The sequence below is a fragment of the Copadichromis virginalis genome, linkage group LG3 (genome assembly GCF_057382275.1).
Source record: "Copadichromis virginalis isolate Kocher_CV1m ecotype Utaka linkage group LG3, C_Virginalis_male_GT1.1, whole genome shotgun sequence".
NCBI classification, from domain to species: Eukaryota; Metazoa; Chordata; class Actinopteri; order Cichliformes; family Cichlidae; genus Copadichromis; species Copadichromis virginalis.
Genome location: NC_140620.1, coordinates 51,008,625 through 51,022,195, shown reverse-complemented (window position 1 = coordinate 51,022,195; position 13,571 = coordinate 51,008,625). Strand labels below are relative to the sequence as shown.

At 36.3% G+C, this 13,571-nt stretch overlaps 1 protein-coding gene and 1 pseudogene across 1 annotated transcript; both read right to left on the bottom strand.

Annotated features, from left to right (window-relative positions):
• Positions 1-13,571, bottom strand: part of LOC146715162 (macrophage mannose receptor 1-like) — a 76,025-nt pseudogene that overhangs the window by 4,719 nt on the left and 57,735 nt on the right.
• Positions 5,420-8,014, bottom strand: LOC146715165 (uncharacterized). Its single transcript, XM_085452669.1, has 4 exons — positions 8,002-8,014; positions 6,294-6,551; positions 5,884-6,141; positions 5,420-5,730 (listed from the first exon to the last, which is right to left on the bottom strand). Exons 1-4 carry the CDS (start codon positions 8,012-8,014, stop codon positions 5,420-5,422), a joined length of 840 nt encoding a protein of 279 aa, XP_085308795.1.

The following is a 13,571-nucleotide window of genomic DNA, read 5'->3' as shown; positions in this document are numbered from 1 at the left end:
ACACTCCAAATGCCTCTGTTGGTATGCTGTCAAGGTTTATCAGTGCACAGCTACTGCTGGACTCTTTAAAGAGCATTCTTGCGTGTATAGCAATGCAAAAGTATAACAAAATGTTCTGTAACTTGGCACCGGTATCAGGACAGAAAAATCTAAAACATTTTTTCTGCCTTATCTTTTTTTGCTTCACTGCTTTCATACAATGACAGTTTGTTCAAGGTCAACCTCTATTGTCCCTGTGTCTAGCCTTTTTTAGGTCACATGACATAGGGCTGTGTTATTTCTTTATGCAGTAACAGGTTCCTTCTGGGTAAAATATGTAGTCACAAGCAGTTCTCAGTCCTACAAGAATAAAGCAGGTTATTTAGTCTTTGTGTGACATGGCATCTTACAAGGCATCTGTTTAGGATAACTAACAGGCTTCTCCAGCTCACCTGTGGCAAAAAGATAGACTAAACTCTTGTACATGTCTATAATTCTGCCACACCAGCTGTACAACATCATAGACTATGGTGGTGGGACATTAAACACTTCTAACACTTCATGATAGGAAGTGGCACTGGACAACCAGTACAAATACACTGGAAACTTCAGGTTATTTGCCCACCCATGGTCCTTGGAAGAACCTTTTCTTTGTTTCCCTCTTCAACATAGAAGTGGGCTTTAGGGCGGGACAGGTGATTGGTTGGTTGATCACATTGGTGTCATTATGAACATAAACCAATGTTAAGTCTATTAGCCGCAACCGACCAACCACATGACGTCACGTTTAAAACTTTACGCACTTATTTCTAAATTCAGCTTTACAGACAGAGTTACATCTATGTCAGTTTTTGAGAGCAGGGATGAGTGGTGTAAATTAGCTTTTATGTGTATAGCTTTTCATGTCCCCTTCAAACAGGAATTATTCTTACAAATATATGTATATCTGTCTTTAATCTTATATTTTTACATATAATATTTAAACTAAAAAAAGATTCCAGGAGATTAATATTTTTGTTTATAACCTTTCAAAATCCAACATGTTTCTCCGTAATGTACTCTAAACTTTGAGTATTAATGAAGCAAAACATCTGACCAGTGATGAATAGACTTTATGACACAAGAAGAAGCAAAACTCAGCACATTGTAGACGGGATGAGAGACGGTCAAAATCAAACAGGAAACACACAGAGTGAGACACATGGACTTTACACTGGGACCCTGGGAGAAACAGACATGGCTACACGCTACTATATGCAATAATATAGAGATTTCGGACCTACCATTCATTAGCTTAAATATCAGACAACATGTATGCATCAACATCAACTCCTCTTAGCACGGTGGGCATTTCTAAAAGTCTTCTTTAATCCCATGCAAACGTACACCCACCTGACATACTACAGAACAATAATAAGATTACATTTCCAGATTGGAGTTGTAAAAGAATTAAATACCTGGAACATATATTTGATGGAACAGACTTTATTCTGTTTGACAGATTAGTTATGCAGTATGGGATTAACAAGATATGATTTTTAGAATATCAACAAATAAAATCTTTAGTAAAAAAGAAATGTAAGCCTAATCACAGTCAAATTGCAAATCCCAGCAAGTGTGGAGTAATTCTTTAATTTCCCAAATTACTGTTCAAAATATACAGGACACTCTCCAAAACAGATGAATCAATATCCCTTCCTATTGCAAAATGAGTCAGTTTTCATTCAAAAGATCAATGGTGTATGATAAATTACCCACAGTGGTTATTTGTAGTCAGTGGTTAAAAGTAACTGTGTCAACATTTCATAGCTCTGAGTTCATAAACAGAAAACTAAAAGCCCTGGGGTAGTCTGTTTGTTGTGCCTCTAAATCTTCAATAGTGGAATCTGTACCTGGCTAGATGACCATTATTCTCACTGCAGAAACTCTGAGCAGTACTCATATAAGAATTTGTATTTTTTGCAATGCTTCTGACAGCATCAAGGTCAGCTGTGTTCTATGGTCACCAGGTCAGCGTATCTCTGTCCATCTGTCCAATTCAGTGAGGTGCTCACAAAGTGGTACTGATGAGTTTGGCTCGAGACAACACTAACCAATGCTCCTAAAATAATCAGTTCAGTTTCAGAAGTTTTGTGGTAGGATTTCACAAAACTTTTCTGCATGAACACCCCTATAACGGAAGCCCTCCTGGTGTCTACCCTGTTCCTGCTGATAAAAACAAAGGGAATAGCCTCGCAAGCCTGTTGTCCTACAGCTACACCTGTTCAGGTCCTCTCTAGATTAGTGGACTTGGTAAACAGCTGGGTTAAATTTATTGGCTTGGAAGCCAGGGGTGTAACCTGTAAGAGCAATTCACACTAATGTAGATTTATACTCAATCACTTGAATTATATTTATCTAATTAACCTACCTTGAGCTGATCTTTGTGAGGAGAATGGTTGGAAAGGGAATGGGAGCAACCATGCTTGAATATGCGCTTTCTCTGTATTCTGTGTTGAGTGGAAATCAAAAACTTTGCAAAACTTTGCAGAGAAAAAGCTATAGAGAGGAAAAAATACAAGACCAATTTGTATTGTCACAATTTGGGCAGTGGCTGATCTCTCTGGTGCCTCTGCTGGAATTTCCAACAGTTAAGTTTTTAGACCCAATCTTCTGGATCTGATTACACCAACTGTATACTGCAGTTTTGTAAGGAGATATTTACTGATTATTGTGATTATTTACACTTGTCAAAGTTTTCTTACATATTTACACATTTACACATGTACTTACACCAAAAAGGACAAGTCTGTCTCCTAAACAATTCTGTGTTGACTGATAATTGACTATATTATACTTTCACAGAATTGTGCAACATGAATGCGCACCCTTAAACAGGACTGAATTAAATGTCTGAAACATAAACCATTTTCCCAGATGTAGCCAGGTAGAAATGAAAGACAACTGACCTTTGAGCACGAGGATGATCAGTGCACAATCCATTAGTGAAAAGTTTAGAAAGGCACAGTGTATTAATTTATCCATTGCAAAGTTTTTTAAACTTTATCCTTTATTGTACAATTATTGTACATATTCACTTACTGTATATAATGTTCTCTTTTTGCACAGTCTAGGAGTGTTTCAGGGCACATTCACTGTGTGTTGTACTCGTATAACTATGCATGTGACAAATAAAGAATCTTGAATCTTGTAGTCCAAGGAATGACTACATTTCAGATGGCTCATCTTTCAGTCTTTTGCTGTTGTTTAACAGTGCTTACTGATAATTTTAAAAGAGGTTTCCCATAGATCAGAATAAAATTTAAGGTAAAAGTAAGTAAAACAGACCCATCTTTGGCAAATATTTTGGTGTGGATGGATTGCAGGTTCTTTCATAACTAGCCTGGATCTATTTGTATATTTCCCTTTGGCTCAGGTTAAATAAGATAGAGCTCTGCTTGTACTCTCTCAGACCATAGAGAACAGTGAAGCTTATAACCAAATTCCCAACCAATTTAATAGACAATGGCAAAGTGGTGACACATCTAAATCATGACCTCTTCTACTGTTAAGGTACAAAGGATAAAGATGTACAATGCTCTTTCCCAGTTATACCCCCCAAAAAAGAATTTATTTATTTATTTTTGATTCTGTTTAGGGAAAGTAATTAAAAATATAATTTTTCTATAACAGTACAGATCCAGTCACTTAATCTCACGTCTTCTCCTCTGGTGTCATGGCTGAACAGGCTTAACCTTGAGGAATGAAAACTGTGGCAATAATCCATATCGTCTGAAAAACTAGATTGGGACAACAACAACAAAAAACGTCACCCACGCACGTAATAGAGAAAATGTTAATGTTACCACTAGACAAAAAATTCTAAAGACTACTTAAAAGTAAATTTTAGAAAGCTGATAAAAAAGAAAATCAAACACAGGGAAATCTCACCTCCTTCATCTTATCCTGTATATCCAAGTCTGACAGCTGAACAAATGACCTTAATTTGATCTTCATTCCAACAACATAATCTGTTCACATAAATAAAAACAAGTTACTTGAAATAATAACATGAAATAGTCAGTGTGACTTCATTACAGTACACGAAAGCTATACTATACCTACATAACCCATTCCAATTTGATGTTACAGATATTATTATTTATGAAAAATTTATTTAGAAGAAATTTGGAGAAAAATTTCTAGTATTCAAATGCCTCTTTGTTTACCGAGAACATTTTTATCTGACATTTTATTATGACATTTTCTACATAACAGTGTCTTCTTTCATTTTAATATTAGGATTAATATTAGGATTAAATTTAAACTAGTTCCTAGGGTTTAAAATCTGACCAAATTAATCCAAACACATGACACATAATGAAGTAAATTAAGCACTGGATAAAAATATGAAATTCATCTCATCAGACACAAATATTTTTTAATAAAAACTAAATATAATACAAAATAATAACAAAAAATATAAACACTTACTAGGTCCTTTGTAGAAAGCAGAGTTTATTGTGTGTTCACACAGAAAAATAAAGAAAAAAAATAAACATTTAAAATTAAATAAATATTTCTTTGACATGGCTTCATAGTGTAAATCCAACATTGCATTGCATTAATGAATCAAATGAAAAATCAAAAGAACAATACTAAAGGATAAGGATGGTTAAAGATACGGATGAGCGGCTGAAGGAAGAAGTGATACAGAAAGGAAATTAAAACCCACAAAAATAGTAGTTTTCCTTTTATTTATCCTACATTTAATTCAGTTTGAGTGATTGCTGATTGTACCTGTTACCAAGTACATCAAGAAATACTGAATTACAAAAACTTAATCATACAAAAGCATATATTATGATCTGCAAAATCACAGCAATTGTGCTCAGAGGTAGACGAGAGCTTTTTGCTTCACTACTGTAGTGTCCCTAACCCTATTTTTGAAACATATTAACTCACCAGTGACTGCAGTAAGTTCACAAATACTTTAGAATCGATTTTTTACTAGTTAACAAGCCTAATGTTTGACCTATTTTTCATTTTAATCATTAACTTGTTAAAAAATTGCAATGCAGTTTGAAAATATTGATTAACTCACCAGTGACTGCAGTAATGCTGACTCCACTGCTTCTGACGTTCTCAAACACAGAGTAGAGAGTGAATGTGTATTGAGTTCCAGCAGTGAGAGATGAGACTGTGTGATTCAATGGTCCATTTCCAGCTGGTGCACTGATGCTTGTCTCTGTACCATTAAACTGGAGAACAAAGCTGACATTGTTGTTGACTTTATTCCACTGCAGAGTGATGCTGGTTTCATTTTGTCCTGATGATATGAGGTTTTCTGCATTTGAAGGAGCTAAACAAAAGAATGAGAAAAATAAAGTAAGTTCAAAATTTGTTTAGAATTGATTTCTCGCTACTTAATAACATTTAATAATTTCATTGTTGATTTTGTTCAAAAATATGTTATAACATTGTAATGCAGTTTAAATAATTTCATTAACTTACCAGTGACTGCAGTAATGCTGACTCCACTGCTTCTGACGTTCTCAAACACAGAGTAGAGAGTGAATGTGTATTGAGTTCCAGCAGTGAGAGATGAGACTGTGTGATTCACTGGTTCATTTCCAGCTGGTGCACTGATGCTTGTCTGTGTACCATTGAACTGGAGAACAAAGCTGACATTGTTGTTGACTTTATTCCACTGCAGAGTGATGCTGGTTTCATTTTGTCCTGATGATATGAGGTTTTGTGGATTTGAAGGAGCTAAATGGAAAAATGAGAAAATAAAGTAAGTTTCAAAAATTCTTCAAAATTGATTTCTCACTAGTTAAAAACAGTAAAAAATTATACTGTTGAATTATTATCAGTAGTTTGTGAAAACATTGTATTGGAGTTTAAATTAATTGATTAACTCACCAGTGACTGCAGTAATGCTGACTCCAGAGCTTCTGACGTTCTCAAACACAGAGTAGAGAGTGAATGTGTATTGAGTTCCAGCAGTGAGAGATGAGACTGTGTGATTTACTGGTCCATTTCCAGCTGGTGCACTGATTCCTGTCTCTGTACCATTAAACTGGAGAACAAAGCTGACATTGTTGTTGACTTTATTCCACTGCAGAGTGATGCTGGTTTCGTTTTGTCCTGATGATATGAGGTTTTGTGCATTTGAAGGAGCTAAACAAAAGAATGAGAAAAACAAGGTAAGTTCTAAATGTGTTTACAATTGATTTCTCGCTACTTAATAACACTTAATAATTTCATTGTTGATTTTAATTAAAAATATGTGATACCATTGTATTGCAGTTTAAATAATTTCATCAACTTACCGGTGACGGCAGTAATGCTGACTCCACTGCTTCTGACGTTCTCAAACACAGAGTAGAGAGTGAATGTGTATTGAGTTCCAGCAGTGAGAGATGAGACTGTGTGATTCACTGGTCCATTTCCAGCTGGTGCACTGATGTTTGTCTCTGTACCATTAAACTGGAGAACAAAGTTGACATTGTTGTTGACTTTATTCCACTGCAGAGTGATGCTGGTTTCATTTTGTCCTGATGATATGAGGTTTTGTGCATTTGAAGGAGCTAAATGGAAAAATGAGAAAATAAAGTAAGTTTCAAAAAATCTTCAAAATTGATTTCTCACTACCGTAATTGTCGGGCTATAAGCCGCTACTTTTTGCACAAGCTTTGAACCCTGCGGCTTTTAGTCAGGTGCGGCTTTTCTATGGATTTTCCATGACTTTTGTGATATCGTAAGACGATTTGTTTTGTTTGTTCCGCTGTTGTACGGCACTACGTTGCCTGGCGGAAGGATCGGGGTTCAAGAGTGGTATGTTAGTCACATGTCCGTCCGCCAGGCAACGTAGTGCCGTACGAAGTAGCGCGAAAAACAAACTTCAAAGTAGCGCTACGCATTCAGCGGGAGGCGTGGATGACGAGCGGCGATAAACTTGCAAAAAGCAAGTTATGCCCAACTCCACCGGTGGATTCTGACAGCGTGGAAAAGTGCGAAAACATCCACGATCACCAACGGATTTTGAAGGGCTGGACTGCTGCATGATGGAGAGGAGGACACCGCCACGGCCCTTCTGAGGGTGTTCGACTCTGACACTGACAACGAGGATTTCTTTGGTTTTGAAAGTGACAACGAAGGAGAGAAGCGGAGAGTGGATGACGAAGCCATCCTGAGCCTGTTCGTTTCCGACATTGGAGAAGAGGACTTTGGTGGTTTTAGAGCGCAGGAAGAAGAGAAAGATGGTGAATGACTGACTTTTCTTCTTGTTAAAGCCGTGTCACTGCACCTGAGCCTAAAAGGTAGTCTGAATCTATTTTTCTGGTGTGCTATAGGTTACTGTTATGTACTACATGTGCAAATATGTACCCATAACTTGTTTTTCAAAATATTAATAAAAGGGGTGTGTCTCCAAACAGCCATCTCTTTCCTGACAATTCCCTTTGTGCATATTCTCTTACATATGATAAGTCAACATTGAAACACCTGCGGCTTTTAGTCAGGTGCGGCTAATGTATGTACAAAACAGGATTTTCCCCTGATTTTAGCTTGTGCGGCTAATATTCAGGTGCGCTTTGTAGTCCGGGAAATACGGTAGTTAAAAACAATAGAAAATTATACTCTTGAATTATTATCAGTAGTTTGTGAAAAAAGTTGTATTGCAGTTTAAATCAATTGATTAACTCACAAGTGACTGCAGTAATGCTGACTCCACTGCTTCTGACGTTCTCAAACACAGAGTAGAGCGTGAATGTGTATTGAGTTCCAGCAGTGAGAGATGAGACTGTTTGATTCAATGGTCCATTTCCAGCTGGTGCACTGATGCTTGTCTCTGTACCATTAAACTGGAGAACAAAGCTGACATTGTTGTTGACTTTATTCCACTGGAGAGTGATGCTGGTTTCATTTTGTCCTGATGATATGAGGTTTTGTGCATTTGAAGGAGCTAAACAAAAGAATGAGAAAAATAAAGTAAGTTCAAAATGTGTTTACAATTGATTTCTCGCTACTTAATAACACTTAATAATTTCATTGTTGATTTTAATTAAAAATGTGTGATAACTTTGTATTGCAGTTTAAATAATTTCATTAACTTACCAGTGACTGCAGTAATGTTGACTCCAGAGCTTCTGACGTTCTCAAACACAGAGTAGAGAGTGAATGTGTATTGAGTTCCAGCAGTGAGAGATGAGACTGTTTGATTCACTGGTCCATTTCCAGCTGGTGCACTGATGCTTGTGTCTGTACCATTAAACTGGAGAACAAAGCTGACATTGTTGTTGACTTTATTCCACTGCAGAGTGATGCTGGTTTCATTTTGTCCTGATGATATGAGGTTTTGTGCATTTGAAGGAGCTAAATGGAAAAATGAGAAAATAAAGTAAGTTTCAAAAATTCTTCAACATTGATTTCTCACTAGTTAAAAACAGTGAAAAAAAACTAAACTGTTGAATTATTATCAGTAGTTTGTGAAAACATTGTATTGCAGTTTAAATTAATTGATTAACTCACCAGTGACTGCAGTAATGCTGACTCCACTGCTTCTGACGTTCTCAAACACAGAGTAGAGAGTGAATGTGTATTGAGTTCCAGCAGTGAGAGATGAGACTGTGTGATTCAATGGTCCATTTCGAGCTGGTGCACTGATTCCTGTCTCTGTACCATTAAACTGGAGAACAAAGCTGACATTGTTGTTGACTTTATTCCACTGCAGAGTGATGCTGGTTTCGTTTTGTCCTGATGATATGAGGTTTTGTGCATTTGAAGGGGCTAAATGAAAAAATGAGAAAAACAAGGTAAATTCAAAAATTTGTAAAAATTGATCTCTCGCTACTTAGCAACACTGAAATTTGTTTTTTTTTTTATCTTAATCAATGATATGTGAACCATTGTAATGGAGTTTTAATAAATTGACTAAATTACCAGTGACTGCAGTAATGCTGACTCCAGAGCTTCTGACGTTCTCAAACACAGAGTAGAGAGTGAATGTGTATTGAGTTCCAGCAGTGAGAGATGAGACTGTGTGATTCAATGGTCCATTTCCAGCTGGTGCACTGATTCCTGTCTCTGTACCATTAAACTGGAGAACAAAGCTGACATTGTTGTTGACTTTACTCCACTGCAGAGTGATGCTGGTTTCGTTTTGTCCTGATGATATGAGGTTTTGTGCATTTGAAGGAGCTAAACAAAAGAATGAGAAAAACAAGGTAAGTTCTAAATGTGTTTACAATTGATTTCTCGCTACTTAATAACACTTAATAATTTCATTGTTGATTTTAATTAAAAATATGTGATACCATTGTATTGCAGTTTAAATAATTTCATCAACTTACCGGTGACGGCAGTAATGCTGACTCCACTGCTTCTGACGTTCTCAAACACAGAGTAGAGAGTGAATGTGTATTGAGTTCCAGCAGTGAGAGATGAGACTGTGTGATTCACTGGTCCATTTCCAGCTGGTGCACTGATGTTTGTCTCTGTACCATTAAACTGGAGAACAAAGTTGACATTGTTGTTGACTTTATTCCACTGCAGAGTGATGCTGGTTTCATTTTGTCCTGATGATATGAGGTTTTGTGCATTTGAAGGAGCTAAATGGAAAAATGAGAAAATAAAGTAAGTTTCAAAAAATCTTCAAAATTGATTTCTCACTAGTTAAAAACAATAGAAAATTATACTCTTGAATTATTATCAGTAGTTTGTGAAAAAATTGTATTGCAGTTTAAATCAATTGATTAACTCACAAGTGACTGCAGTAATGCTGACTCCAGAGCTTCTGACGTTCTCAAACACAGAGTAGAGCGTGAATGTGTATTGAGTTCCAGCAGTGAGAGATGAGACTGTTTGATTCAATGGTCCATTTCCAGCTGGTGCACTGATGTCTGTCTCTGTACCATTAAACTGGAGAACAAAGCTGACATTGTTGTTGACTTTATTCCACTGGAGAGTGATGCTGGTTTCATTTTGTCCTGATGATATGAGGTTTTGTGCATTTGAAGGAGCTAAACAAAAGAATGAGAAAAATAAAGTAAGTTCAAAATGTGTTTACAATTGATTTCTCGCTACTTAATAACACTTAATAATTTCATTGTTGATTTTAATTAAAAATGTGTGATAACTTTGTATTGCAGTTTAAATAATTTCATTAACTTACCAGTGACTGCAGTAATGTTGACTCCAGAGCTTCTGACGTTCTCAAACACAGAGTAGAGCGTGAATGTGTATTGAGTTCCAGCAGTGAGAGATGAGACTGTGTGATTCAATGGTCCATTTCCAGCTGGTGCACTGATTCCTGTCTCTGTACCATTAAACTGGAGAACAAAGCTGACATTGTTGTTGACTTTATTCCACTGCAGAGTGATGCTGGTTTCGTTTTGTCCTGATGATATGAGGTTTTGTGCATTTGAAGGAGCTAAACAAAAGAATGAGAAAAACAAGGTAAGTTCTAAATGTGTTTACAATTGATTTCTCGCTACTTAATAACACTTAATAATTTCATTGTTGATTTTAATTAAAAATATGTGTTACCATTGTATTGCAGTTTAAATAATTTCATCAACTTACCGGTGACGGCAGTAATGCTGACTCCACTGCTTCTGACGTTCTCAAACACAGAGTAGAGAGTGAATGTGTATTGAGTTCCAGCAGTGAGAGATGAGCCTGTGTGATTCACTGGTCCATTTCCAGCTGGTGCACTGATGTTTGTCTCTGTACCATTAAACTGGAGAACAAAGTTGACATTGTTGTTGACTTTATTCCACTGCAGAGTGATGCTGGTTTCATTTTGTCCTGATGATATGAGGTTTTGTGCATTTGAAGGAGCTAAATGGAAAAATGAGAAAATAAAGTAAGTTTCAAAAAATCTTCAAAATTGATTTCTCACTAGTTAAAAACAATAGAAAATTATACTCTTGAATTATTATCAGTAGTTTGTGAAAAAATTGTATTGCAGTTTAAATCAATTGATTAACTCACAAGTGACTGCAGTAATGCTGACTCCAGAGCTTCTGACGTTCTCAAACACAGAGTAGAGAGTGAATGTGTATTGAGTTCCAGCAGTGAGAGATGAGACTGTGTGATTCACTGGTCCATTTCCAGCTGGTGCACTGATGTTTGTCTCTGTACCATTAAACTGGAGAACAAAGTTGACATTGTTGTTGACTTTATTCCACTGCAGAGTGATGCTGGTTTCATTTTGTCCTGATGATATGAGGTTTTGTGCATTTGAAGGAGCTAAATGGAAAAATGAGAAAATAAAGTAAGTTTCAAAAATTCTTCAACATTGATTTCTCACTAGTTAAAAACAGTGAAAAAAACTAAACTGTTGAATTATTATCAGTAGTTTGTGAAAACATTGTATTGCAGTTTAAATTAATTGATTAACTCACCAGTGACTGCAGTAATGCTGACTCCACTGCTTCTGACGTTCTCAAACACAGAGTAGAGAGTGAATGTGTATTGAGTTCCAGCAGTGAGAGATGAGACTGTGTGATTCAATGGTCCATTTCGAGCTGGTGCACTGATTCCTGTCTCTGTACCATTAAACTGGAGAACAAAGCTGACATTGTTGTTGACTTTATTCCACTGCAGAGTGATGCTGGTTTCGTTTTGTCCTGATGATATGAGGTTTTGTGCATTTGAAGGGGCTAAATGAAAAAATGAGAAAAACAAGGTAAATTCAAAAATTTGTAAAAATTGATCTCTCGCTACTTAGCAACACTGAAATTTTTTTTTTTTTTATATTAATCAATGATATGTGAACCATTGTAATGGAGTTTTAATAAATTGACTAAATTACCAGTGACTGCAGTAATGTTGACTCCAGAGCTTCTGACGTTCTCAAACACAGAGTAGAGAGTGAATGTGTATTGAGTTCCAGCAGTGAGAGATGAGACTGTTTGATTCACTGGTCCATTTCCAGCTGGTGCACTGATGCTTGTGTCTGTACCATTAAACTGGAGAACAAAGCTGACATTGTTGTTGACTTTATTCCACTGCAGAGTGATGCTGGTTTCATTTTGTCCTGATGATATGAGGTTTTGTGCATTTGAAGGAGCTAAATGGAAAAATGAGAAAATAAAGTAAGTTTCAAAAATTCTTCAACATTGATTTCTCACTAGTTAAAAACAGTGAAAAAAACTAAACTGTTGAATTATTATCAGTAGTTTGTGAAAACATTGTATTGCAGTTTAAATTAATTGATTAACTCACCAGTGACTGCAGTAATGCTGACTCCAGAGCTTCTGACGTTCTCAAACACAGAGTAGAGCGTGAATGTGTATTGAGTTCCAGCAGTGAGAGATGAGACTGTGTGATTCAATGGTCCATTTCCAGCTGGTGCACTGATTCCTGTCTCTGTACCATTAAACTGGAGAACAAAGCTGACATTGTTGTTGACTTTATTCCACTGCAGAGTGATGCTGGTTTCGTTTTGTCCTGATGATATGAGGTTTTGTGCATTTGAAGGAGCTAAACAAAAGAATGAGAAAAACAAGGTAAGTTCTAAATGTGTTTACAATTGATTTCTCGCTACTTAATAACACTTAATAATTTCATTGTTGATTTTAATTAAAAATATGTGTTACCATTGTATTGCAGTTTAAATAATTTCATCAACTTACCGGTGACGGCAGTAATGCTGACTCCACTGCTTCTGACGTTCTCAAACACAGAGTAGAGAGTGAATGTGTATTGAGTTCCAGCAGTGAGAGATGAGACTGTGTGATTCACTGGTCCATTTCCAGCTGGTGCACTGATGTTTGTCTCTGTACCATTAAACTGGAGAACAAAGTTGACATTGTTGTTGACTTTATTCCACTGCAGAGTGATGCTGGTTTCATTTTGTCCTGATGATATGAGGTTTTGTGCATTTGAAGGAGCTAAATGGAAAAATGAGAAAATAAAGTAAGTTTCAAAAAATCTTCAAAATTGATTTCTCACTAGTTAAAAACAATAGAAAATTATACTCTTGAATTATTATCAGTAGTTTGTGAAAAAATTGTATTGCAGTTTAAATCAATTGATTAACTTACCAGTGACTGCAGTAATGCTGACTCCACTGCTTCTGACGTTCTCAAACACAGAGTAGAGAGTGAATGTGTATTGAGTTCCAGCAGTGAGAGATGAGACTGTTTGATTCACTGGTCCATTTCCAGCTGGTGCACTGATGCTTGTCTCTGTACCATTAAACTGGAGAACAAAGCTGACATTGTTGTTGACTTTATTCCACTGCAGAGTGATGCTGGTTTCATTTTGTCCTGATGATATGAGGTTTTGTGCATTTGAAGGAGCTAAATGGAAAAATGAGAAAAACAAGGTGAGTTCAAAAAATTTGTAGAAATTGATTTCTCACCACTTAACAACACTGAAATTTGTTTTTGTTATCTTAATCAATGATATGTGAACCATTATAATGGAGTTTTAATAAATTGACTAAATTACCAGTGACTGCAGTAATTCTGACTGCACTGCTTCTGACGTTCTCAAACACAGAGTAGAGAGTGAATGTGTATTGAGTTCCAGCAGTGAGAGATGAGACTGTTTGATTCAATGGTCCATTTCGAGCTGGTGCACTGATTTCTGTCTCTGTA